Source organism: Cydia amplana, chromosome 10, assembly GCF_948474715.1.
Source record: "Cydia amplana chromosome 10, ilCydAmpl1.1, whole genome shotgun sequence".
Classification (NCBI taxonomy): domain Eukaryota; kingdom Metazoa; phylum Arthropoda; class Insecta; order Lepidoptera; family Tortricidae; genus Cydia; species Cydia amplana.
Genome location: NC_086078.1, coordinates 872,428 through 900,037, shown reverse-complemented (window position 1 = coordinate 900,037; position 27,610 = coordinate 872,428). Strand labels below are relative to the sequence as shown.

Below are 27,610 nucleotides of genomic sequence, written 5' to 3'. Positions count from 1 at the left end.
AACCCTTAATGTGCCACTGCATGGACTCTTGTTTACTCTCTGGGTCATAATGATGAACCCAGGTTTCATCTCCAGTAACTATTCTTTGCAGCACCTCATCAGGATTTTCACCGCACAGGTCAATAAAATCGGAACAACAAGCTACACGCATGTCTTTTTGAAGCCGAGTCAGCATTCGCGGAACCCATCTTGCACTTACTTTTGACATATTAAGATGGTCATGTATAATATCATGTACGGTACCAATAGAGAGATTGGTTACTTGTGCTATAGATTTTACCTTCACTCGACCATCTTCCAATATAAGTTTTTCCACTTTATCAATATTTTCTTGTGAAGTAGCTACTACAGGCCGGCCAGGTCTAGGGTCATCTTCAATACTCTCCCTTCCGCGTTTAAACTCGCTTGACCACTTTTGAATGGTAGATAAAGAAGGAGCAGACTCACGGTAAACACAATCCATTTCCTCTTTTATGGTTTTTTGATTTTTACCCTGTTTTGTCAAGAATTTTATCACGCATCGATGTTCTAATTTAGTTAACATTGTCAATTCGCACAGGATGTTCATGTTTGTTCAGCAATTGCAGAAAAACAAAAGACTATCTCGGTTCGAATTATACTTTTTTTTAATGTCAATGAATAAACCTTAGCGGCCAGTAACGAAAGAAATTTTAGAAGAGGTCGTAAGATATCAATACCGAGAATATTTTGAACGCCCCTCGTACACTAGTACTAGCACCCAGCAAAGGATGAGTATAGTTTTTCTGGTTCTTACTGACTAACGAATTGGTTTGACCAACTATAGTTGGTCAAGGAAATCTTGTCAGTAGCAAAAGGCGACAAATTTGAAAAATCGCGGGTTAGCAACATTTGAATTGATCGAAAAATGCGTGTCATTTATGTCTTGTCTGTGGAACTGTTTTATTTACATTTCATCGTTGTTCGATTTACATTGCTGCTTTTTGTTCGTTTCTTAGGGATACGATACTTTAGTTTGCTTTACATTGCTACTGACGTATCCAGCTTGACAGACTATAGTTTATAGTATTATATTACATACATTCATACCTAGGACTATTAAGTGTAAAATGTTGGCTTTGCTTCGGCCGACAATAGGCTACATGACTAATTTTCATTTATGGTATCAATCGATCGGATTTGTTTTTAGGATCAAATGTCTATATGGGACCCATTGCATTAAAGTAACACAAAAGTCAGAAATTGTAGTTAAAGGCCGACAGTCGCACTTCACTCGCGAAACGCCCTAAACAAAACGGTAAGTGAACGTGATGTCAAGGTCTCTGGGAGCCCATCTTGTAGTATGGACAAAACAAGAAAATTGCGTTTTTCTCGGTGAAATATTGCGTTTATATATATAGTTGCTATACAATATTTTTTTGGATGAAATGTAAGGAATCGAATGGTACCTTTACTTTTATCGTTTTTGGAAGTAAAAAAAAACTTAAATTTTGAAACTTTCAGGTCCTGTATTTTTGTAATTTTTCAATACTTTATTTTAATATCCACATTATTGTAATAAATTGCTCGTTTGCTATCTATTTTACTAGATTTTGTTATAAAATTCAACATGTGTCATCATCCCTATTAGGTACATGTGATAGGTATACTATTTTTCGTTCACGGTAACTTTGTTTAGCGCAGCGGGCCGAAAGTTGACGCTTTCCGGCCGGAGGGCAGAAAAATACGTTGTTGAAAATTATTTATTTCGCCTTTCAGTTTTCATGCTAATGATCCGAACAAATTACGCCTAAATTACAAATATATAGGAAAAACCCTCTTTATGCAGCAGCTAAATGCTACAATCATATTCCAGACTTTATAAAGGCAGAGGAAAGGGATACAACATACGCAAAAAGATTGAAATGGTTCCTTGCGAGAAAAGTGTATTATTCTATTAATGATTTCTGCGCAGATAGCTTTAATATGTAATTTATTAGTTCTATTTATATAATTTAATACGATGCTACTTTTTGTGCTTTATTGCATGACATATGTAAATATTATAAATCTTAGTTTAAGGAAATGTTTGTCATACCCTTTTAGGGTCCATGAGGTACTTACTTGTATAAATGTTGTAACATCTCTCGTTGTAACCATGGTGCAATAAATAAATGATTGATTGATTGAACCAGTTTAAAATTTCGCTATATATTTATCGTGACGCTTCTTGAACGTCAGCTGTCGCTCTGTTGGGTGATTTAGAGATTGTTACTAAATTTTCCTTCCCCATTTCACCAATGCTGTTTTCAGATCTACCTTTTCGACATCAACCACGGCCGCAGGCCGGTCTTAGTGGAGTCGTTCATCATCCAACACAACCACGCCTACAGGGCCGGAGAGGCTAGGGACCTAACTCCTGAACCAGAACCGCAGCAGCCATTACCCGAGTCGGTACGCGCTTTAAAAGAACGGGTAAGTCTTAACCATAAGTGAGATGACAGAAATTATGCAAAATTGAACCCTATCACTTTGAAAGAAAGTTCAAAATGATGTGGGAAGTATATTCCTGAACCAGAACCGCAGCAGCCGTTACCCGAGTCGGTACGCGCTTTAAAAGAACGGGTAAGTCTTAACCATAAGTGAGATGACAGAAATTATGCAAAATTGAACCCTATCACTTTGAAAGAAAGTTCAAAATGATGTGGGAAGTATATTCCTGAACCAGAACCGCAGCAGCCGTTACCCGAGTCGGTACGCGCTTTAAAAGAACGGGTAAGTCTTAACCATAAGTGAGATGACAGAAATTATGCAAAATTGAACCCTATCACTTTGAAAGAAAGTTCAAAATGATGTGGGAAGTATATTCCTGAACCAGAACCGCAGCAGCCGTTACCCGAGTCGGTGCGCGCTTTAAAAGAACGGGTGAGTCTTAACCGTAAGCAAGATGACAGAAATTATGCAAAATTGAACCCTATCACTTTGAAAGAAAGTTCAAAATGATGTGGGAAGTATATTCCTGAACCGGAACCGCAGCAGCCATTACCCGAGTCGGTACGCGCTTTAAAAGAACGGGTGAGTCTTAACCGTAAGCAAGATGACAGAAATTATGCAAAATTGAACCCTATCACTTTGAAAGAAAGTTCAAAATGATGTGGGAAGTATATTCCTGAACCAGAACCGCAGCAGCCATTACCCGAGTCGGTACGCGCTTTAAAAGAACGGGTAAGTCTTAACCATAAGTGAGATGACAGAAATTATGCAAAATTGAACCCTATCACTTTGAAAGAAAGTTCAAAATGATGTGGGAAGTATATTCCTGAACCAGAACCGCAGCAGCCGTTACCCGAGTCGGTACGCGCTTTAAAAGAACGGGTAAGTCTTAACCATAAGTGAGATGACAGAAATTATGCAAAATTGAACCCTATCACTTTGAAAGAAAGTTCAAAATGATGTGGGAAGTATATTCCTGAACCAGAACCGCAGCAGCCGTTACCCGAGTCGGTACGCGCTTTAAAAGAACGGGTAAGTCTTAACCATAAGTGAGATGACAGAAATTATGCAAAATTGAACCCTATCACTTTGAAAGAAAGTTCAAAATGATGTGGGAAGTATATTCCTGAACCAGAACCGCAGCAGCCGTTACCCGAGTCGGTGCGCGCTTTAAAAGAACGGGTGAGTCTTAACCGTAAGCAAGATGACAGAAATTATGCAAAATTGAACCCTATCACTTTGAAAGAAAGTTCAAAATGATGTGGGAAGTATATTCCTGAACCGGAACCGCAGCAGCCATTACCCGAGTCGGTACGCGCTTTAAAAGAACGGGTGAGTCTTAACCGTAAGCAAGATGACAGAAATTATGCAAAATTGAACCCTATCACTTTGAAAGAAAGTTCAAAATGATGTGGGAAGTATATTCCTGAACCGGAACCGCAGCAGCCATTACCTGAGTCGGTACGCGCTTTAAAAGAACGGGTGAGTCTTAACCGTAAGCAAGATGACAGAAATTATGCAAAATTGAACCCTATTACTTTGAAAGAAAGTTCAAAATGATGTGGGAAGTATACTCCTGAACCAGAACCGCAGCAGCCGTTACCCGAGTCGGTACGCGCTTTAAAAGAAAGGGTAAGTTAACCATAAGCATAAGGATGACAGAAATTATGCAAAATTTTTCACTTTGAAAAAAAAGTTCAAAATGATGTGGGAAATATATCGTCAGGTGACAAACAAAAGTCACTAATTACTATAAAATATATAAACAAAAATCAACCTTCTTTTCATACTAATATGGTTCACTATGGCTATGAACTTATGGTGGTACTTAGTGACTTTTGCTTGTCACCATTCCCTCTGCCTTATAAAGGTTTGATTGTATGTTAAGTGTCGCAAAACGGACAAACCGTTACAAAAGTGAAAATTCGAAAACACACGATGGAAAGTTCTACGTGATAAAATGTAAACCCAGTCGTCACTAAACTGAAATGTAGGAATCTCAAAATAAAAAGCGTTTAACCTAACATATAAGACAATTTGAACTCACACTGACAATAATGAATAATGATATTTGTAAAGATGTAACGATAGATGATTTCGCGGATACAATACCGATTATTGAAGTAAATAATCGGCGATACCGATACCAATACCGCTATCGGCGGCTTAGTAGTTACTTAATAAATAAATCAAATTAATTAAAAAAATATGTACTTAATATTGTATGCATATTAACTTATGTTTAATAGACACTCGATTTTGTGAAGTGTGAAAAACCGAAAAATATAAATAAAAGAAAAATGAAAAATCAAAGCAAAATTAAATCAAAATCAATAATTAAAGTTCGTTTTAGGACATTTAGGTACATTTTTGTTAAAGAAACAAAAGTTTATTTGAATTATTAGCAAATAATCTGTTACGCAAATCATTTTGTGTTTGCGCTTCTCAAACTATGATATCGGGTATATTAAAATCGGCGAGGCCCATATATCGGCATGCCGGTTATATCGGCCGATATATCGGTATCGGTATCGTTACATCCCTAGATATTTGAATGATGTCAGCATAGACTAGGAATCCTCTAGACTGAGCATAGTAACGCTACCCCCTCTGCCGCTTATACGGTAGTTTTACTCCATCTTCGAGTCAATCCCGTGCCGTGATTGGTCCGTGTCTTTGAACGGACCAATCACGGCACGGGATTCGCTCACCTCGTCCCCCGCACCCCCGTATTTTTGGCAGCATCGGTTTCATGAAATAATTGCTCTAAACTCAGTCTAGAGGATTCCTAGTCTATGGATGTCAGTCAGTCACACAGGTGTTATGTTACTCAATTATTCGCGTGTTTGCAGGCGAATGAGTTAGTGAACGCGGGTAACTACGCCGCGGCAGTTGAACTGTACAATGCAGCGTTAGGCGCGTGCCCCAACCACGCCATCTTGTACTCAAACCGCGCCGCTGCACTCATGAGGAGGGGCTGGTATGTATACTCAACTAACAGCACCCCTAACACATGACATACTTAAGAACCTAGTTTTTTGTTAAGGTAATAAGACTTAGTCCCACTTGCACCATTACACTAACCCGGGGTTAACCGGTTAAACCTGGAGTTACCATGGTTACCAGTACTATTTGACACTTGGTTAACGGTTTAACCGCTTAACCCCGGGTTAGTGCGATGGTGCAAGTCGGCCTTATAGTTTATAATTAAGTGAATAATTATTAAAAATGACTTAATATTGTCCTTCGCTGCCTGAAACACAGGGAATCCTAGTTCAGGCATTTAAACCACTTGTCTTTATAAATTCTTCGTATTTACGATCAACCACTTTTCTCAATAAATTATTTGTATTAACACAGTTAGAAAAAGACGGGTCTAGTCTATCTCGTCGCGAGATACTGTCGCGCTAATCATGTGCTAGCCCGGCATGATACATCTTGGTATAAATTTAAAAGTGGAAAAAATTACTGTCTTGGGTGACACTTGAACTCATGACACTGGATCGCTAGCCCATTGCTCTGCCATCTGAGCCACCAAGACCTCGTCCATAGCCAGCAAAAAGAGAAAACAAAAGCAATAAGTCTCACACAAGACAGTAATTTTTCCACTTTTAAATTTATTATAAGTAGAATGTTTACTAACTTGTTGTTATAATGCTACCAGGTCTGGCGATACGTACGCAGCCATAAAGGACTGCTACCGCGCCATCAAACTGGACTCTGGGCACGTCAAGTCTCACTTCAGACTAGCTAAGGGTCTGATGGACCTCAAGAGGGCGCGGGAAGCGCACGAATGCTTACTATACTTTAAGGTAAAACCGCTAACAACCATAACATTGATGCATAAGCATAACATTGTATATTTTTAAGACATTTTTTAATTTGTATCTATTAAATAATATTATGTAAATATGAATGACGATCATAATATAAATTCATGTAGATTAGTCAAGCATAATTTACAATTTAATTTCATATTATGAGAACAAATATCTAAATCTATAGGGTATTTGACTACTAGTAAAATCAGTTTCTTTTTTCGAACTGTCAAAACGATTTTGCTACTATGGAATTTATATGAAACACTGGCATGTGACGTCACAATCAAATAACCTACTATTTATAGTTTTGTACGGGCTTTAAAATAGAAAGTGTGTCTAAAAATTACTGCTGTCTACATTTCTCTATTAATCTTCTGGTTCTTTACTTCATGCATGGTTTAAATAATTTATTTTAAATACAGTCAAATACCCTAATACGAACGTCTCCGAGAAAATACGACGGAAAACAGTTATGCACTACATAACATCTGTAATTCAAAAGTTCTATACTTGGTCAACCAGATCTTGACAGTAGAAAAAGGCGGCAAATTTGAAAAATGTAGGCGCGAAGGGATATCGTCCCATAGAAAATTTGAATTTCGCGCCTTTTTTTTACTGACAAGATTTGGTTGACCAGCTATAATAAATAATAATAAATTCATTTATTACAGGACCATCAGGGATCATTTTTTGTTAGTACTTACGACTATGCCTTATAAAATATTGTTAGTATTATGCTCTATAAACTATACAATGTCATTTTGTAGCAAAATATACATAAATTAATTGAAATTAAAAAGAAATTAAATTAAATCAAAATATAATAGATAATAACGGCTTGCATAAATTATAATAAAAATTCGAGCATTAAATTACAAATTTTTTTTTTTTTTTTTTTACAAACAAGATATATACAGTGTATTACTAAAAGAAATTAAAAATTACAAATTAGTTAATAATGTTAATTAATATAAATTAATTCTATAAATAAACAATTTAGTTTACTAGTCTAAAGAGGGCTCATGAAGCGCACGGATGCTTGCTGTACTTTAACGCGTTCACTGCCAGGGGGCGTGGCCTAGGAACAAACTTGTATGACGGTGGACGCACATGTGCGTCGGGGGCAGTGAACGTGTTAAGGTAAAACCGCTATAGTATTTTATGCAACCGTTGTTTAAGAGAGGTCAAAAAAGGCGAGTGGCGTAAGTAACAATTTGAGGCGAAGCCGGAAATTGTTAATAAAGACGCCACGCTTTTTCTACGACCAAGCACTTACTTTGAAATAAAATTGTAAGTTTAACAAATATTTTTAATTCAAGGAGTAGCAAAAATGGAGGGTACGGGCGGGAAAAGAATGTATGAAATTTAAAAAAAAACATGTCTATGGTTCACTTATTTGTCAGAGATGACATTTAAAATAAGGTTGGCAACACTGTATTTCATTCAAAAATTTTTCAGTGGTCATTACACGAAGTATCGTAAAATCGCCAAAAAGATACTCCGTGTATGCACAAATTCTTTTTTGGGGCATAGACTAAAGACTTGTCTTGACAACTATAAGGTAGGGTTTTAAAGGTGTGTGTACGACCCTTTAAATGACAAATAAAAGTATGGGAGTAGAAAAAAACCATAACATTGGCCTATTTAGTGACACAACTTTTGTAGGCCATAATAAGGCTCCTACTGCGTTTTAAAGCAATCAGTACAGTAATGAAGAAGTTCAATACGGCGACCATATTTTGCGAGTGATCTGAAACTGTCATTTGAAATTCTAATTGCATGCAGGGTGGGTGTCCTTGGCGGACACAGTGTAATAATGTGATGTGGCTATGTGCAGGACAAGTTCCCGCGGCACGCGTCGGTGCACGCGGTGTTTTTGCTACAGAAGGACATTAACGTCGCTCTGGACACAGTCGAGACCCAAGCCGACGAAGGTAGACCCGCTATCTCTACTATTTCATACTTTTTTTTTTTAATACCACATCGGTGGCAAACAAGCATACGGGCCGCCTGATGGTAAGCAGTCACCGTAGCCTATGGACGCCTGCAACTCCAGAGGTGTTACATGCGCGTTGCCGACCTTTTTAAAAACCTGTACACTCCTTTTTAGGGTTCCGTAGCCAAATGGCAAAAAACGGAACCCTTATAGATTCGTCATGTCTGTCTGTCCGTCTGTCTGTCCGTCCGTATGTCACAGCCACTTTTCTCCGAAACTATAAGAACTATACTGTTGAAACTTGGTAAGTAGATGTATTCTGTGAACCGCATTAAGATTTTCACACAATAATAGAAAAAAAAACAATAAATTTTTGGGGTTCCCCATACTTCGAACTGAAACTCAAATTTTTTTTTTTTCATCAAACCCATACGTGTGGGGTATCTATGGATAGGTCTTCAAAAATGATATTGAGGTTTCTAATATCATTTTTTTCTAAACTGAATAGTTTGCGCGAGAGACACTTCCAAAGTGGTAAAATGTGTCCCCCCCCCTGTAACTTCTAAAATAAGAGAATGATAAAACTAAAAAAAATATATGATGTACATTACCATGTAAACTTCCACCGAAAATTGGTTTGAACGAGATCTAGTAAGTAGTTTTTTTTTTTATACGTCATAAATCGCCTAAATACGGAACCCTTCATGGGCGAGGCCGACTCGCACTTGGCCGCTTTTTTAGTTTAGTGTTTAGTCAAATAACTCAATGTTTGTTGATAAAGTTTGTCGATTTCTAACAGGCCCCGAACGGCTTAACCTTTGTCTATTGTTAAGTGAAACCGCACGTGCTACTACCTGCCTAAAAAAATAGTTGGGCCGTTTTACCGGTTATTGAATTACCACTCTATGGAGATTGCAATAAAGTTCAAAATTAATTAAAGGAAATAATAGTTTGTGTTACAAGGGATCAAAATGATATATTTCCGTCAAGGGCGTACATTGAACCCTGAGCGTAATGAGGGATTCAAGTGTTAACGCCCAAGACGAAATAATTTTGATACCGTGTGACACATACTGCTTTTCACGTCAACTATGAGGAAAATAAAAAAATCTTAGTGTTGACACAATCTGATGCTTAAACAGATTATTTAAGCTAAAAAAATAATGTGCAAAGAAATGTAAAACTAGTGTGCTAGAACAGAAAAGTGTTACTTTGATCCCTCCTAGCAGGGAGGAAAAGTGCCACTTTGATCCCTCCTAGCAGGGAAGAAAAAGCTCTTTTCCGAATAGGTGGTGTGAAAAATATTTTTCTAGGCTGTGTGTGGTCCATTTGACTCGCCGGCACTCAGTACTACGGTTACTGAGTGCCGGCGAGTCGGACGCTACAGAACCAGTCTAAAATGTGTCATCGAGATGCGTAACAAAGGCGCGTTATCGGAGAGCGCACCTACACTGGTTTGTTGAGCGTCGGACTAGCCCGCGCTCAGGTGCCAAATAGAATAATTAAGACCCTTTTTTGCAGGTAAGTAGCACGTGCGGTTTTACTTAACAATAGACAAAGGATTCGCCGTCGGGGCCAGTTAGAAATCGACAAACTATATATACATGGTCAACCAGATCTTGTCAGTAGAAAAAGGCGGCAAATTTGAAAAATTTAGGCGCGAAGGGATATCGTCTCATAGAAAATTTGAATTTCGCGCCTTTTTCTACTGACATGATTTGGTTGACCATCTATAAGTAGGGCTTTTTTTGTTATACAATATTTTAAAACATTTTATTACCCTATTCATTCGGAAAGGTTTTTTTTATAAATCATTGTCCAAAATTTCATTTTATCCTTTAGAGAGCAAAGTAGTTTATTGCAATTTCGAGTCTAATATTTGTCTTCTGAATTTTATCTTTGTCTTTGTGTAGGATGGACTTATGAGTGATAAATATTTAATTAAATAAATTTGGGTGCGAAATACTGCCCTCCTAAGCCTATTAGCGCTATCTCTAAAATGATAATGAAAAGGGAATTCTAATGCTATAGAAAGAAAATTCATTGCTAACTTATAGAAATACATTTTCTTTTGAGATAGCGGTATTCGGCTTAGCAGGGCAGAATAGGTATAATATGTAGGTATATCATATAATCTTTTTATTTTAGTTTCCATATTAAATGTAAACGAACTGAAATCGAGAGATAATTTAACATTATAGCCCCTTCCTTAGCGCCGGGCGAGGCTGAAGAAAACCAGCCCACGAGCCTCCTGGAGCGCCAACTGCGGGCCGCGGCCCTCGACTACTCGCAGCGGTTCCTGGGCCACTGCAACACCACCACTGACATCAAGGAAGCCAGCTTTCTGGGCCCCGACGCTAATTTCATAGCCGCCGGGTGAGTTGTGCTAACAACTAAAACGATCGAATCACTCGCTACGCTCAGTACTCTTTAAATTTATAACGAGTAAGTTCAAGAGTTAATTATGAAATTTTTAAACCCCTACGCACGTCACATTAATTTTGACGATATTTTTAGCTTGTCAACAAGAAGCTGTGAAATTGGGGAACGATATTTTTTTTTTCAAATCAAAAACACTAATATTTAAAGAAAAACAAGAACCTAGAATTTCCAATAGAACTGAGAATCAATATTCAGTCTATCTGCTGCCGCGGAGTGAGTCGGGCTGGAATGATATTCTATCTATACTACTCGTATTATTATGTTTATTATGTATTATTATTAATACTGTATGCGTGTTTTATTCCGACATCATTAGCAAACATCGTCATATTTCAACCAATTTATCGAAAACCTTAACAAATTATACACCTAAACCTTCATCAAGAATCACTCTATTGATAGGTGAAAACCGAATGAAAATCCGTTCAGTAGTTTTTGAGTTTATTGGGAACATAAACTCGTTCTTTTTAGGGTTCCGTACCTCAAAAGGAAAAACGGAACCCTTATAGGATCACTCGTGCATCTGTCTGTCTGTCTGTCTGTCCGACCCCCCCCCCCCCTCCCCCCTTTATCTCTGAAACGAATGTGGCTAACATTTTGAAATAAATACACAAAATAGTTCTTTACCTATAGATGACAGGAAAACCTATTAGAAATGTGCGTGTGCGTGAGTCGGAATTAATGTAAGGAACCCTCGGAACGCGAGTCCGACTCGCACTTGGCCAGTTTTTCAAAAACTCCGCTCTCTGAATCTACGGCTCCTTAATTTTTTTTTAATTTTTTTTTAATTTATTTATTACATACACACACATCGCTACAGGCTAGGTATCCTAATTCGACAGTATGGAACTTGACACACAAGAGAATAAAAAAAACAACATAGGTACATTATTACAAATTACAGTAACACAGAACATATAAAGTGGCCTTTGTGAATTCGTTCAAAGAACAGAAAAACAAATCTAACTCGATCGCTACTCGATTCAGGGTTCGAATTGCGCGCGTAAAGGGGGCCTGTACTGGCGAAGGAGTTGCGTTCGAGCGCGCGGCTCGGCCAACAGAAGGCCTACCGCGAACCACATTCGACATGTTGCCTCCCTGTCACACTTACATACGAAATTACAAGTGCGGCAGAGATGCAACACGTCGTACGTGGTTCGCGGTAGCCCCTCAGGCTCGGCCGCCGCCGCCGCCACACATACCGATCCGATACGTTCAAACGCACCTCTGCCAGGACTCCAGGATTGCACTTGCCTCGTACCAATTTAAATATATATGAAGCTAGTCCCAGTTCCCTTCGAACTTCTAGTTGATTGTATCGTTGTGCAGTTCGGATGACGGCAGCATGTTCATCTGGTGCCGTCGCACGGGCAACATCGTGCGCTGCCTGCGCGGCGACGAGTCCATCGTCAACTGCGTGCAGCTTCACCCCGCCGCCTGCCTGCTCGCCACCAGCGGCATCGAGCCCTGCGTGCGCCTGTGGAGCCCCAGGCCCGAGGTACACACGGTTCACTATCCTGACTGTGGCAACATCGTGCGCTGCCTGCGCGGCGACGAGTCCATCGTCAACTGCGTGCAGCTTCACCCCGCCGCCTGCCTGCTCGCCACCAGCGGCATCGAGCCCTGCGTGCGCCTGTGGAGCCCCAGGCCCGAGGTACACACGGTTCACTATCCTGACTGTGGCAACATCGTGCGCTGCCTGCGCGGCGACGAGTCCATCGTCAACTGCGTGCAGCTTCACCCCGCCGCCTGCCTGCTCGCCACCAGCGGCATCGAGCCCTGCGTGCGCCTGTGGAGCCCCAGGCCCGAGGTACACACGGTTCACTATCCTGACTGTGGCAACATCGTGCGCTGCCTGCGCGGCGACGAGTCCATCGTCAACTGCGTGCAGCTTCACCCCGCCGCCTGCCTGCTCGCCACCAGCGGCATCGAGCCCTGCGTGCGCCTGTGGAGCCCCAGGCCCGAGGTACACACGGTTCACTATCCTGACTGTGGCAACATCGTGCGCTGCCTGCGCGGCGACGAGTCCATCGTCAACTGCGTGCAGCTTCACCCCGCCGCCTGCCTGCTCGCCACCAGCGGCATCGAGCCCTGCGTGCGCCTGTGGAGCCCCAGGCCCGAGGTACACACGGTTCACTATCCTGACTGTGGCAACATCGTGCGCTGCCTGCGCGGCGACGAGTCCATCGTCAACTGCGTGCAGCTTCACCCCGCCGCCTGCCTGCTCGCCACCAGCGGCATCGAGCCCTGCGTGCGCCTGTGGAGCCCCAGGCCCGAGGTACACACGGTTCACTATCCTGACTGTGGCAACATCGTGCGCTGCCTGCGCGGCGACGAGTCCATCGTCAACTGCGTGCAGCTTCACCCCGCCGCCTGCCTGCTCGCCACCAGCGGCATCGAGCCCTGCGTGCGCCTGTGGAGCCCCAGGCCCGAGGTACACACGGTTCACTATCCTGACTGTGGCAACATCGTGCGCTGCCTGCGCGGCGACGAGTCCATCGTCAACTGCGTGCAGCTTCACCCCGCCGCCTGCCTGCTCGCCACCAGCGGCATCGAGCCCTGCGTGCGCCTGTGGAGCCCCAGGCCCGAGGTACACACGGTTCACTATCCTGACTGTGGCAACATCGTGCGCTGCCTGCGCGGCGACGAGTCCATCGTCAACTGCGTGCAGCTTCACCCCGCCGCCTGCCTGCTCGCCACCAGCGGCATCGAGCCCTGCGTGCGCCTGTGGAGCCCCAGGCCCGAGGTACACACGGTTCACTATCCTGACTGTGGCAACATCGTGCGCTGCCTGCGCGGCGACGAGTCCATCGTCAACTGCGTGCAGCTTCACCCCGCCGCCTGCCTGCTCGCCACCAGCGGCATCGAGCCCTGCGTGCGCCTGTGGAGCCCCAGGCCCGAGGTACACACGGTTCACTATCCTGACTGTGGCAACATCGTGCGCTGCCTGCGCGGCGACGAGTCCATCGTCAACTGCGTGCAGCTTCACCCCGCCGCCTGCCTGCTCGCCACCAGCGGCATCGAGCCCTGCGTGCGCCTGTGGAGCCCCAGGCCCGAGGTACACACGGTTCACTATCCTGACTGTGGCAACATCGTGCGCTGCCTGCGCGGCGACGAGTCCATCGTCAACTGCGTGCAGCTTCACCCCGCCGCCTGCCTGCTCGCCACCAGCGGCATCGAGCCCTGCGTGCGCCTGTGGAGCCCCAGGCCCGAGGTACACACGGTTCACTATCCTGACTGTGGCAACATCGTGCGCTGCCTGCGCGGCGACGAGTCCATCGTCAACTGCGTGCAGCTTCACCCCGCCGCCTGCCTGCTCGCCACCAGCGGCATCGAGCCCTGCGTGCGCCTGTGGAGCCCCAGGCCCGAGGTACACACGGTTCACTATCCTGACTGTGGCAACATCGTGCGCTGCCTGCGCGGCGACGAGTCCATCGTCAACTGCGTGCAGCTTCACCCCGCCGCCTGCCTGCTCGCCACCAGCGGCATCGAGCCCTGCGTGCGCCTGTGGAGCCCCAGGCCCGAGGTACACACGGTTCACTATCCTGACTGTGGCAACATCGTGCGCTGCCTGCGCGGCGACGAGTCCATCGTCAACTGCGTGCAGCTTCACCCCGCCGCCTGCCTGCTCGCCACCAGCGGCATCGAGCCCTGCGTGCGCCTGTGGAGCCCCAGGCCCGAGGTACACACGGTTCACTATCCTGACTGTGGCAACATCGTGCGCTGCCTGCGCGGCGACGAGTCCATCGTCAACTGCGTGCAGCTTCACCCCGCCGCCTGCCTGCTCGCCACCAGCGGCATCGAGCCCTGCGTGCGCCTGTGGAGCCCCAGGCCCGAGGTACACACGGTTCACTATCCTGACTGTGGCAACATCGTGCGCTGCCTGCGCGGCGACGAGTCCATCGTCAACTGCGTGCAGCTTCACCCCGCCGCCTGCCTGCTCGCCACCAGCGGCATCGAGCCCTGCGTGCGCCTGTGGAGCCCCAGGCCCGAGGTACACACGGTTCACTATCCTGACTGTGGCAACATCGTGCGCTGCCTGCGCGGCGACGAGTCCATCGTCAACTGCGTGCAGCTTCACCCCGCCGCCTGCCTGCTCGCCACCAGCGGCATCGAGCCCTGCGTGCGCCTGTGGAGCCCCAGGCCCGAGGTACACACGGTTCACTATCCTGACTGTGGCAACATCGTGCGCTGCCTGCGCGGCGACGAGTCCATCGTCAACTGCGTGCAGCTTCACCCCGCCGCCTGCCTGCTCGCCACCAGCGGCATCGAGCCCTGCGTGCGCCTGTGGAGCCCCAGGCCCGAGGTACACACGGTTCACTATCCTGACTGTGGCAACATCGTGCGCTGCCTGCGCGGCGACGAGTCCATCGTCAACTGCGTGCAGCTTCACCCCGCCGCCTGCCTGCTCGCCACCAGCGGCATCGAGCCCTGCGTGCGCCTGTGGAGCCCCAGGCCCGAGGTACACACGGTTCACTATCCTGACTGTGGCAACATCGTGCGCTGCCTGCGCGGCGACGAGTCCATCGTCAACTGCGTGCAGCTTCACCCCGCCGCCTGCCTGCTCGCCACCAGCGGCATCGAGCCCTGCGTGCGCCTGTGGAGCCCCAGGCCCGAGGTACACACGGTTCACTATCCTGACTGTGGCAACATCGTGCGCTGCCTGCGCGGCGACGAGTCCATCGTCAACTGCGTGCAGCTTCACCCCGCCGCCTGCCTGCTCGCCACCAGCGGCATCGAGCCCTGCGTGCGCCTGTGGAGCCCCAGGCCCGAGGTACACACGGTTCACTATCCTGACTGTGGCAACATCGTGCGCTGCCTGCGCGGCGACGAGTCCATCGTCAACTGCGTGCAGCTTCACCCCGCCGCCTGCCTGCTCGCCACCAGCGGCATCGAGCCCTGCGTGCGCCTGTGGAGCCCCAGGCCCGAGGTACACACGGTTCACTATCCTGACTGTGGCAACATCGTGCGCTGCCTGCGCGGCGACGAGTCCATCGTCAACTGCGTGCAGCTTCACCCCGCCGCCTGCCTGCTCGCCACCAGCGGCATCGAGCCCTGCGTGCGCCTGTGGAGCCCCAGGCCCGAGGTACACACGGTTCACTATCCTGACTGTGGCAACATCGTGCGCTGCCTGCGCGGCGACGAGTCCATCGTCAACTGCGTGCAGCTTCACCCCGCCGCCTGCCTGCTCGCCACCAGCGGCATCGAGCCCTGCGTGCGCCTGTGGAGCCCCAGGCCCGAGGTACACACGGTTCACTATCCTGACTGTGGCAACATCGTGCGCTGCCTGCGCGGCGACGAGTCCATCGTCAACTGCGTGCAGCTTCACCCCGCCGCCTGCCTGCTCGCCACCAGCGGCATCGAGCCCTGCGTGCGCCTGTGGAGCCCCAGGCCCGAGGTACACACGGTTCACTATCCTGACTGTGGCAACATCGTGCGCTGCCTGCGCGGCGACGAGTCCATCGTCAACTGCGTGCAGCTTCACCCCGCCGCCTGCCTGCTCGCCACCAGCGGCATCGAGCCCTGCGTGCGCCTGTGGAGCCCCAGGCCCGAGGTACACACGGTTCACTATCCTGACTGTGGCAACATCGTGCGCTGCCTGCGCGGCGACGAGTCCATCGTCAACTGCGTGCAGCTTCACCCCGCCGCCTGCCTGCTCGCCACCAGCGGCATCGAGCCCTGCGTGCGCCTGTGGAGCCCCAGGCCCGAGGTACACACGGTTCACTATCCTGACTGTGGCAACATCGTGCGCTGCCTGCGCGGCGACGAGTCCATCGTCAACTGCGTGCAGCTTCACCCCGCCGCCTGCCTGCTCGCCACCAGCGGCATCGAGCCCTGCGTGCGCCTGTGGAGCCCCAGGCCCGAGGTACACACGGTTCACTATCCTGACTGTGGCAACATCGTGCGCTGCCTGCGCGGCGACGAGTCCATCGTCAACTGCGTGCAGCTTCACCCCGCCGCCTGCCTGCTCGCCACCAGCGGCATCGAGCCCTGCGTGCGCCTGTGGAGCCCCAGGCCCGAGGTACACACGGTTCACTATCCTGACTGTGGCAACATCGTGCGCTGCCTGCGCGGCGACGAGTCCATCGTCAACTGCGTGCAGCTTCACCCCGCCGCCTGCCTGCTCGCCACCAGCGGCATCGAGCCCTGCGTGCGCCTGTGGAGCCCCAGGCCCGAGGTACACACGGTTCACTATCCTGACTGTGGCAACATCGTGCGCTGCCTGCGCGGCGACGAGTCCATCGTCAACTGCGTGCAGCTTCACCCCGCCGCCTGCCTGCTCGCCACCAGCGGCATCGAGCCCTGCGTGCGCCTGTGGAGCCCCAGGCCCGAGGTACACACGGTTCACTATCCTGACTGTGGCAACATCGTGCGCTGCCTGCGCGGCGACGAGTCCATCGTCAACTGCGTGCAGCTTCACCCCGCCGCCTGCCTGCTCGCCACCAGCGGCATCGAGCCCTGCGTGCGCCTGTGGAGCCCCAGGCCCGAGGTACACACGGTTCACTATCCTGACTGTGGCAACATCGTGCGCTGCCTGCGCGGCGACGAGTCCATCGTCAACTGCGTGCAGCTTCACCCCGCCGCCTGCCTGCTCGCCACCAGCGGCATCGAGCCCTGCGTGCGCCTGTGGAGCCCCAGGCCCGAGGTACACACGGTTCACTATCCTGACTGTGGCAACATCGTGCGCTGCCTGCGCGGCGACGAGTCCATCGTCAACTGCGTGCAGCTTCACCCCGCCGCCTGCCTGCTCGCCACCAGCGGCATCGAGCCCTGCGTGCGCCTGTGGAGCCCCAGGCCCGAGGTACACACGGTTCACTATCCTGACTGTGGCAACATCGTGCGCTGCCTGCGCGGCGACGAGTCCATCGTCAACTGCGTGCAGCTTCACCCCGCCGCCTGCCTGCTCGCCACCAGCGGCATCGAGCCCTGCGTGCGCCTGTGGAGCCCCAGGCCCGAGGTACACACGGTTCACTATCCTGACTGTGGCAACATCGTGCGCTGCCTGCGCGGCGACGAGTCCATCGTCAACTGCGTGCAGCTTCACCCCGCCGCCTGCCTGCTCGCCACCAGCGGCATCGAGCCCTGCGTGCGCCTGTGGAGCCCCAGGCCCGAGGTACACACGGTTCACTATCCTGACTGTGGCAACATCGTGCGCTGCCTGCGCGGCGACGAGTCCATCGTCAACTGCGTGCAGCTTCACCCCGCCGCCTGCCTGCTCGCCACCAGCGGCATCGAGCCCTGCGTGCGCCTGTGGAGCCCCAGGCCCGAGGTACACACGGTTCACTATCCTGACTGTGGCAACATCGTGCGCTGCCTGCGCGGCGACGAGTCCATCGTCAACTGCGTGCAGCTTCACCCCGCCGCCTGCCTGCTCGCCACCAGCGGCATCGAGCCCTGCGTGCGCCTGTGGAGCCCCAGGCCCGAGGTACACACGGTTCACTATCCTGACTGTGGCAACATCGTGCGCTGCCTGCGCGGCGACGAGTCCATCGTCAACTGCGTGCAGCTTCACCCCGCCGCCTGCCTGCTCGCCACCAGCGGCATCGAGCCCTGCGTGCGCCTGTGGAGCCCCAGGCCCGAGGTACACACGGTTCACTATCCTGACTGTGGCAACATCGTGCGCTGCCTGCGCGGCGACGAGTCCATCGTCAACTGCGTGCAGCTTCACCCCGCCGCCTGCCTGCTCGCCACCAGCGGCATCGAGCCCTGCGTGCGCCTGTGGAGCCCCAGGCCCGAGGTACACACGGTTCACTATCCTGACTGTGGCAACATCGTGCGCTGCCTGCGCGGCGACGAGTCCATCGTCAACTGCGTGCAGCTTCACCCCGCCGCCTGCCTGCTCGCCACCAGCGGCATCGAGCCCTGCGTGCGCCTGTGGAGCCCCAGGCCCGAGGTACACACGGTTCACTATCCTGACTGTGGCAACATCGTGCGCTGCCTGCGCGGCGACGAGTCCATCGTCAACTGCGTGCAGCTTCACCCCGCCGCCTGCCTGCTCGCCACCAGCGGCATCGAGCCCTGCGTGCGCCTGTGGAGCCCCAGGCCCGAGGTACACACGGTTCACTATCCTGACTGTGGCAACATCGTGCGCTGCCTGCGCGGCGACGAGTCCATCGTCAACTGCGTGCAGCTTCACCCCGCCGCCTGCCTGCTCGCCACCAGCGGCATCGAGCCCTGCGTGCGCCTGTGGAGCCCCAGGCCCGAGGTCAGAGCTGGGCACCGTTAATGAAAAAGTTAACTTCGTTAATCCGTTAAATAAAAAGTTAAGTTGTAAGCTGTTTGTGGAGACGGGTCTGTTTAAGCTAACACGAATATATTTAGTAACTTTATTTTTTAATTTAATGGCAGTGAGACGCCTCATTCGGTTCTCGTATGTTTTTTTTTTCTCGTAATGTGTTAATCATACAGGATTGTGACTCTTGGAGACCCTATACATCTCTAAGGATAATTTGATAAACTATGTTATTTTTTAGTTCTGACACTTAGAGACATTTACACCTCTAAATAAGTTTAGATTTTTTTTCCATGTATCTGTTTTGTTTTTATTTTAATATTATTATTATAGTTTTTTTATGTAATTCGACATTAAGAGACCTTATACATCTCTATGTAATTGTATTACGTTAGTTTGATTTGGTAGTTGTAGTTGTATTTAATAATTGTTGATGTATAATTATTATTATTTTGCTTTTATGTAAATTCAATGTTGACGTGTAAAAGTGCCCTTGTGGCCTATTTGCTGAATAAATGTTGAAGTTGAAGTTGAAGTTGAAGTTAACTTCGTTAAACGTTAAAACGTTACTTTTCAAAAGTTTTAACGGAAGTTAATTAATTTATTTTTTTTAATTTATTTACTCAATAAAAAATACACAGCAATACATTACACATCTTCTTTCGCCAAACTGCATGACAGTTTGTTGGCGAACGGTAGCACTCAACAATCTTCCTTAATCTACTGTGTAAGGTATTAAGTAAGTACTAGGTTCTAGTTAAAGTTAATCGTTAACTCGAAATCGTAAATATACGCAATAGGAAATAAAACTAGTAGAAATAATCATATCGTCGTGTCGTGTGACCGCTCGGTCTCGAATAGTAAGTAAGTTGTTATATTTGTCTCGCTCGCATCCGTGTATCTTATATGGCAACTGCTCAGGTTGCCGCGATCGACTATGTCATACTCTCGTAATAACAAAATTAATACGGCGCACGGGGTAAGCAATATCAGACTCTTAGTCAGTAGTACAATTCGCGCTATGTAAAGTTGCACTGCATACAAACCTAACGCAAAGTAGTCTTGGTGGCCTTGGTGTAAATAGGCACTTAGGTATTAACGATTAACGGACTTAAGGAAAGTTAACGGAAGTTAACAAGTCCGTTACAGGTTTTTAAAGTTAACTTAAAAGTTAATCCGTTACTCGAAAACTTAACTTCGTTAATTAACGATTAACGGATTAACGGACTTCTGCCCAGCTATGCCCGAGGTACACACTTAATACACGGTTCACTAGCTTAACTGTATCAACATAAGTATAAATATAAACTCACATTTATAGACGGGTCTATCGCGAAATTTATTTAATTACCTTTATTTACCACCACCAGTGAAACCTGTGTCGAAACGTCAGTAAATAAAGGTAGTTAAATAAATTTCACGATAGACCCGTCTATAAATGTGAGTTAATATGTGTTCAAAACGCGAAAGTTTTAAATTTATTAGAAAACACGATATGTATAATTGATCCCTCAAAATATATGTTAAAAGGACGGCGTGGAAGAGCCCCGCGTGGTGCTGGACGCGGGCTCGGCGGCGCACGAGAACCAGCGGCGCATGCGCAGCGACCCCTTCGAGGCCATGCTGCTCAACATCAGCTTCGCCGGCGCAGACCGCGACCTGCACTCGCCCGCCTGCCGCGCCAGCTAGGTAAATATCAACCTTATGTCGCCACAATAGGACTGACTTTTCTTCGATGACATTTCCCAGCGAGTTTACCCAATTGTCTGGTAGATGGCGCTGTGCCGGAGGACGCGAATCCTACATCGCGCTAACGATGTGTCGACGTAGATTCTATAAGTACGCGAGTACTTTTACTTTTTTTTGTTTTTGGTTATAGTAGATGTGTGTTGTACTCCTTCGAGGCCATGCTGCTCAACATCAGCTTCGCCGGCGCAGACCGCGACCTGCACTCGCCCGCCTGCCGCGCCAGCTAGGTCTATATCAACCTTATGTCGGGACAATAGGACTCACTTTTCTTTGAAGACATGTACCAGCGAGTTTATTCAATTGTCGGGGAGATGGCGCTGTACAGGAGGACGCGAATCCTACATCGCGCTAACGATGTGTTGACGTAGATTCCATAAGTAGTGGGATTACTTTTCCTTTTTAGGTTGTAGAATGTGTGTTGTAAGACCACTAAGACCCCTTCGAGGCCATGTTTCTTCCGTAACCATTTGACCGCCATACTCGGCAAAGGTCAACTGACGCGCGCGGACCCTATTGGTTGTCAAAGCTAGTGCTGCCATCTACCGCCCTCATGCGTTTTCTTGTGCATAGTAGGTTCTGCCATCTTGTGAGCTAAATCGGAAGCATAAACTTCACATTTACGCCTCGCGCCAAAAATCTGACGGCTCCTGTGCTGCCCCCTATAGTTCATGCACGTTCCCTATAGGCGTGCCGTTCAAAGGGGTAGTATTAAATATTTAAACTAACACATAAGCATTAATTATTTTCATGGTCTAATAAAACATGGTCTTCTCTTCCCAGAGTGTCACTTGCCTACGTCACAATAACATTGCCACTTTATTTCAACATAACATGTTACATGGGTACATTATATCTATGGTTAATAAGTTAATTTATTTCTTTATAATTTAATAATTTTCATTTATATGTATTTTATCTTAAATTTTACAGTAACACGTCTTTTTTAATTATTCGTTAGCAATATCTTCCGATTCACGAAAGAAATTTCAGACGTTCGGGTAATTCTGTTTACACTATTGGCAACACAGGATAGCGCTGTCACATTTGACAATCCGCCATTTTGTCCCTGACCGACCGTCCTTGTCGAACGCGTGTTAATTGTTATTTCCTTCTCGCTCAGTGTCAGCAGTCGCAGTGTTTTCCAAACTTTTCACGTCGTAAGCTTGGTAATTAATGTTTTGTTACGAAAATGGTTGGCTGCTCTATTCGGAACTGTAAGAGTAGGAGTGAAAAGTGCAGTATAGATTTGTTTTATTTTACTATGTTTCTACATGAATAACTTAAAATTAATGCCGTTAAAAGAATTTTCACCGTTGGTTAAAATTCTCCCACATTTTAAAGTTTGAGAACCTGTAAACAGCATGATGACGTAGGCAAGTGACAGTTAGGTCATTCGCGAATCTCGGAAGAGAGTACCAGGCGGAGTATATTATTATACCATGATTATTTTAATTTGCAGGTGCAACATGTGATAGCCGGTGGTAGCAAGTTAGCAACAAAAATCGCTCGGTTTCCCTAACTTCGCCAAGTCAGCTGTAAATGTAAATAAATTATTCATTAAATGATACGCGCCCAAGCTTTCATTTCCCTTATAATACTCGACCAACTTCATTATTATAGGCCAATCATTACCAGAATTCATACTATAGTAGAAATAATTACATACCGTCATCCGGGGTGAGGACGGAAGGCGGGGGTGAATAGGGACAAAACCTGTAATGAAATTAACTTGACAATTTCTTAAAGACTACCCGCACAAATTGTATCATACAAATTCTACTACTATTTTCAATGTCATAACACAATCTGTGTAGGTAGTTTTTAAGAAATTATCAGGTCTCTCATTCCAAGATTCGTCCCTATTCATAGAAATTGAAGCTATAGTTCGTTTTTTTTAGCATTAGAAATAAGGTAAACAATCTTGACGTGTCTTTTTATTGAATAACACGTTTTAAAAATAAATAATGGCAAATATGTAACAATTATGAATCTAATACGATCATTTATATTCTTCTGCTTTCATAAGTAATAATTATTACTGATTTTTAAAAAGCGTTTTTCAATTAAAAGACATGTCAAAATCGCTTACCTTCTTTCTAATGCTAAAAAAACGGAACTATAGATCGAATCTTCCGACGTTTTTGTTTTTAGTTTTTATTACCTATATGTATAACATATTTAAGGACTGTAAAAACGGCAATTATGGCATTCATGGTTTGTTATGTTAACGATTATTAGATGTAAGTAACGCAAACCTAAGGCAGTCTGAAAGAAATCTTTTACAACAATAAGACCGCCGATTGCTATCTTTTGCAGTATCTGGCATATAAAACGGCTTTGTTGGTCGAATATTATAGCAAAAACTATATGTTTGTTTTCGTGTCAGGGTTGGTGCTAAGGTTTGAAAATGGAACTGTATTATATTATAAATGATAGCATAGCGATGACACGTATATATCATTTCTGTTAGAATTAATTTATATTATCGTTGCTAAATTAAATGGGCGGTGGCTATATTGCCAAAATAGTCCAGTCTACCTAAATGCTGTAAACAATTTTACCGTTTATGGTAATTTGACTGTGGAGTTATTGTCGAGAAAAGAATCCTTGCTGATTGGACTAAAGTGCTACTGACTGAATACTAATGAGTAGGTATATCGTCAGCTGACAACTAAAACTCACTAATCACATCATAGTTATTTACGATACAAGTGCGAAAAATAGGGAATTACCTATTCGCACGTGTATTGTACAAAGCTTTACAGTACATATGAACTTTAAATTTTCGACGTAGGTACTAGTTACGTAATGTGCTTATTATAGCACCGGTGTCGTAATGTAGCGCCAGATGTTAAAATAATTAACCAAAAATCAACCTTGTTATGTTACTTATACGGTTCACTATGGCTCTGAACTTGTGGTAGTAATTAGTGAGTTTTGGTTGTCATCTGACGATATTGTCTGTTAGATCTCAAGATCAGACAGTTGGTCTGACTAAGAAAACAAAGTTATGATAACTAATTTACCTTTTTGTACATAGACAATATAAACATAAGATACTAAGAAGCGTAAAGTACAAAATATTGTCAAAAATAAGACATATAAAGTAGATAATGTACAATATGGATTTTTATTTTACTTTTGAAAAACAAAACATTTTTTTTAATTTTGAAAAGCAAAACATTTTTTTTACTTTTGAAAAGTAAAACATTTTTTTTATTGTGCGTCTGCTACACGACGGATAGTTGTGAATATATATTACTAGCTTTTGCCTGCGACTTCGTCTGCGTGGAATTAGTTCCAGCAGTTAAGAGTAAGTATAGCGCCTGGATAAAATCTAATGGCAATAATTTTGAGCATAATATGCTTAATTGCTTACACCAATTAACAGTCGATTCATTAATTTCCACCCCTCTTTTCACCCTCTTTAGGGATGACTACCGTCATAAAAACTATCCTATGTCCTTCCCCGGGACTCAACTATCTCTATATTTCAGCGGTTTAAGCGTGAAGAGGTAACACACAGACAGACAGACACACTTGCATTTGTAATATTAGTATGGATATCTGAATAATAATCCGGTTACCATTAGAATGTATATGGTGCTATCTACTTCAGCTGTCGAGGCTACAATGTTTTGTACTACTTTACGCGTCTTATTAATCTTATTATTGCTTTGTCCAATAGGATTGTGATATGGTCGACGCCCATACTGAAATATAACTATAGCATAGAGATATATAGTAAGAATAGAGTGTCCACTCCATACATCAGTTTAGGTACCAAAAAGACTATTATTTTCGTAGTCGACATCTAGAATCGAATAGCGGAACTATCAGTACCGCTACTTGATACTAGATGTCTCGTGAGTCGCGACTCACGAAAATTGTATTGAATATCAATTTACAACTAATTTTAAAGCAAAAGGAGTTGAAAATAGAGTTCCGGCTAATCCGGTTATATTATTAGCTGAAAATTGTTGAGCATTAGACTTTAGGGTCGGTGCAACATCTATTGTCAAGTAGCAGTACTGATAATTCCGCTACTCGATGCTAGATGTCGACTATGAAAATAATAGTCTTTTTGGTACCAAAAAGGATGTATGGAGTGAACACTATGTATTTTTTCTCTATGACTATTGTAAGTTATGATGGGTCAGTAAGGAGCTTATGATTCTGTGGGGTTTAGGGCTGATTTAGACGGTACGACAACTCGCATGCGAGTTTCATTACATTGCGGATTTTGATCCGTCGGTTGAATTGGACGTAACTAACAGTCCGCAACGTAAGTAAAATCGCATGCGAGTTCGCGCGCCGTGTAATTCAGCCCTTAGGGCTCATATAGACGGCGCGCGAACTCGTATACGATTTCAGTTACATTGCAGACCATTGAGGTTACATCAATTCAGCCGACCGATCAAAACCCGCAATGTAATGAAACTCGCATGCGAGTTCTCGCACCGTCTAAATGAGCAATACTCTCGTTTTCGTGTTGTATGGCTGCGTCATTTCATCAATACTCAATTACGAAGTGAATATCTGGGGTTAGGCATGAAAATAACACGATTGCAGTCAAAAGTCCGGGATTTTTGATGTATGGTAGCCGTCGTTTCAATACTGGACAAATGACCCTTTTTCTCAGTTAATGTATTCCCACAATATCTGTAAAATATGTTCAGAACTATTTCATATAAAAATAGTTTGATATGATAATGCTTTTCTATATAATAGTCTTTATATTATCAATTATCGGCTTATATTTTATATGAAATAGATCTCCATTAAGAAGATAAGGTACTTATATATTCTAAATGTTGAAATAAATGTATCATAAAAATGTGTTAAATAGGCTAACTAGCAAATTTATACTGTTTGAGTTGTACTCTAAATACATTATGTAATTTTAGATTTAATAAAAATACTTGGAAATATTAATGGGCATTTTCATTTATAATTTTAAGCCAAAAAAAGATTAAGAAAACTTTTAATGAGACGACACATCAATTTCATCTTTTGCGTCCGATGTCGGTGATCACTTGGTGGTACAGTTTAAATGAAAATACCCATATTTTAACACATTCAGTGCCGAAAACCCGACTATCGGGTATTTTATGATTTCGTTCCCAGGCCGGATGACCCGATAGCACAGAATAAGTAATATTTAGTATTATCATACAGAACGGCCACGCACCGCCCCGCCCCGACTCGCATTACCTCGCCCCGCGACATGAATCTGACGGACTTCTGGCGTGCTCTCAGTAAAGCGACTTACCCACACATACACAATGTGTGTACAGACGTGCCGCCCACATATATAAACGCAAATGATTTTTGATGTATGGCGTGTCCGCCCTGTGCCGATAGTCGGGATCGTGGTACTACAGCTACTATACAGTGTGTGGCCTATAACGCGGGTGATAAATTAAAACGTAGATTCTACTCCTCAAACTATACAATGTTTGTTCAGCGACTTTTAAAAATAACTTGTGGTTTGTATTTTAAAACACTTTAAAATTTAATCGAACACGCAATGTATTACGAAATTGATTATGCCTGTACGGTGACAAGACTGACGGGCAATGTCAATTAGACGGAATTTAAAGTACATTGAAAATATTATTTAGTTTGTTTGAAAAAGGGCCATTTTTAAGACTACATAATTTCAAAAAGTTGTTGAACAAAAGTTTTATTGTTTGAGGAGTAGAATCTACGTTTTAATTTTTCACCCGCGTTATAGGCCACACACTGTATATATATATATATTTACTTATATATATATTGTGTTTGTATTTTTGTATGTATTTATATATGTATGTGATATTTATGAACCTATTTGGTTGTACCTATTGGTACATATTTATATAATAGTATATGATCGAATGTGTAATCTTCTTATTCCTGTAATTTATTTCGTGCTCTACCTGTTTTTAAAAGTTTTCTGTTCTTTATATCCTGCTACCCCAAGGTTGTCTGGAAGAGATCGCTTACAGCGATAAGACCGCCTGTTGCTACCTTTATTTACACTGTAAATCTGTTATTGTATTTTTCTTTGTGGTGCAATAAAGTGTATTTACTTACTTACTTACTTACTTACAGCTTTATATGGAGAAATTTTTGTGGCCTGGCGCGGATGTCTTGTTTGGCTGGGTGGAAATGAATGTGTTAAAATAATATCCACCTTCATACTGATCACAATGACTAGTAGCTGTAAGTTGGGACTTTATGCTAAATATCCATGGTCGTATCTTATTGGTTATTGGTCTTGTTCAGAAATCTGATAAATTAAAAATTGCATTTATTTGTAAATGTTTTCTCTTATCGCCACTTGCACCATCCCACTAAGCCGGGGTTAACCGGTTAAACTGTTAACCCAGTGTCAAATTGTACTGGTAATTGGTTAGCCGTGGGTTAGTGGGATGGTGCAAGGTAGTAATAAATAACTTTTGGTTTCTAAAAATATTGTGTTGTGGCAAATTCTCATAGCAAAATTTAAATTATTGTCTAAAATGTATCTTATAAATTTAATTTAGTTAGTATACCTGACCTTGGGCCCGTTTCTCAAAAGCTTGTAACTTGTAATACAAGGAAGTCCCTTTCTTACAAAAGCTGTCAAAGTGACATCCGCTTGTATTACAAGTTACAAGCTTTTGAGAAACGGGCCCCTGCAGTTATTAGTGAATTCGCTATATTTTTTTTGTTATATAAAGTAAGTTTTATTCGGGTTTTGTTTAAAACAAGTTTTGTATAATATAAATGTAATATGTATGTTGTTGTAAATAGCTACTACATTTGCATGAAATGCGCTAACGCAAACTAGTTTGCCATGAGGCAACTTTTTAATTGAAAGGTCTTTACTCTTAAGAACTTATTCAACTTTATACTACCTTTTTGATCGTCGGTTTTTCCTATTAGTCGGTAGTCGGTAGAGGGATAAGTGGCGCTGATTGTCACAAACAAAGAAATCTTATGGATGTCGCA

At 44.9% G+C, this 27,610-nt stretch overlaps 1 protein-coding gene across 1 annotated transcript in view; it reads left to right on the top strand.

Annotated features, from left to right (window-relative positions):
- Positions 1 to 22,275, top strand: part of LOC134651486 (WD and tetratricopeptide repeats protein 1) — a 30,205-nt gene extending 7,930 nt beyond the window's left edge. Inside the window, exons 7-14 of the mRNA XM_063506600.1 lie at positions 2,272 to 2,433; positions 5,304 to 5,431; positions 6,116 to 6,263; positions 8,110 to 8,206; positions 10,422 to 10,584; positions 11,980 to 12,148; positions 20,414 to 20,572; positions 22,092 to 22,275. Coding sequence (XP_063362670.1) covers positions 2,272 to 2,433; positions 5,304 to 5,431; positions 6,116 to 6,263; positions 8,110 to 8,206; positions 10,422 to 10,584; positions 11,980 to 12,148; positions 20,414 to 20,572 — 1,026 coding nt within the window. The 3' untranslated portion in view covers positions 22,092 to 22,275. The remainder of the gene's footprint in view (positions 1 to 2,271; positions 2,434 to 5,303; positions 5,432 to 6,115; positions 6,264 to 8,109; positions 8,207 to 10,421; positions 10,585 to 11,979; positions 12,149 to 20,413; positions 20,573 to 22,091) is intronic.
- Positions 22,276 to 27,610: the final 5,335 nt, after the last annotated feature.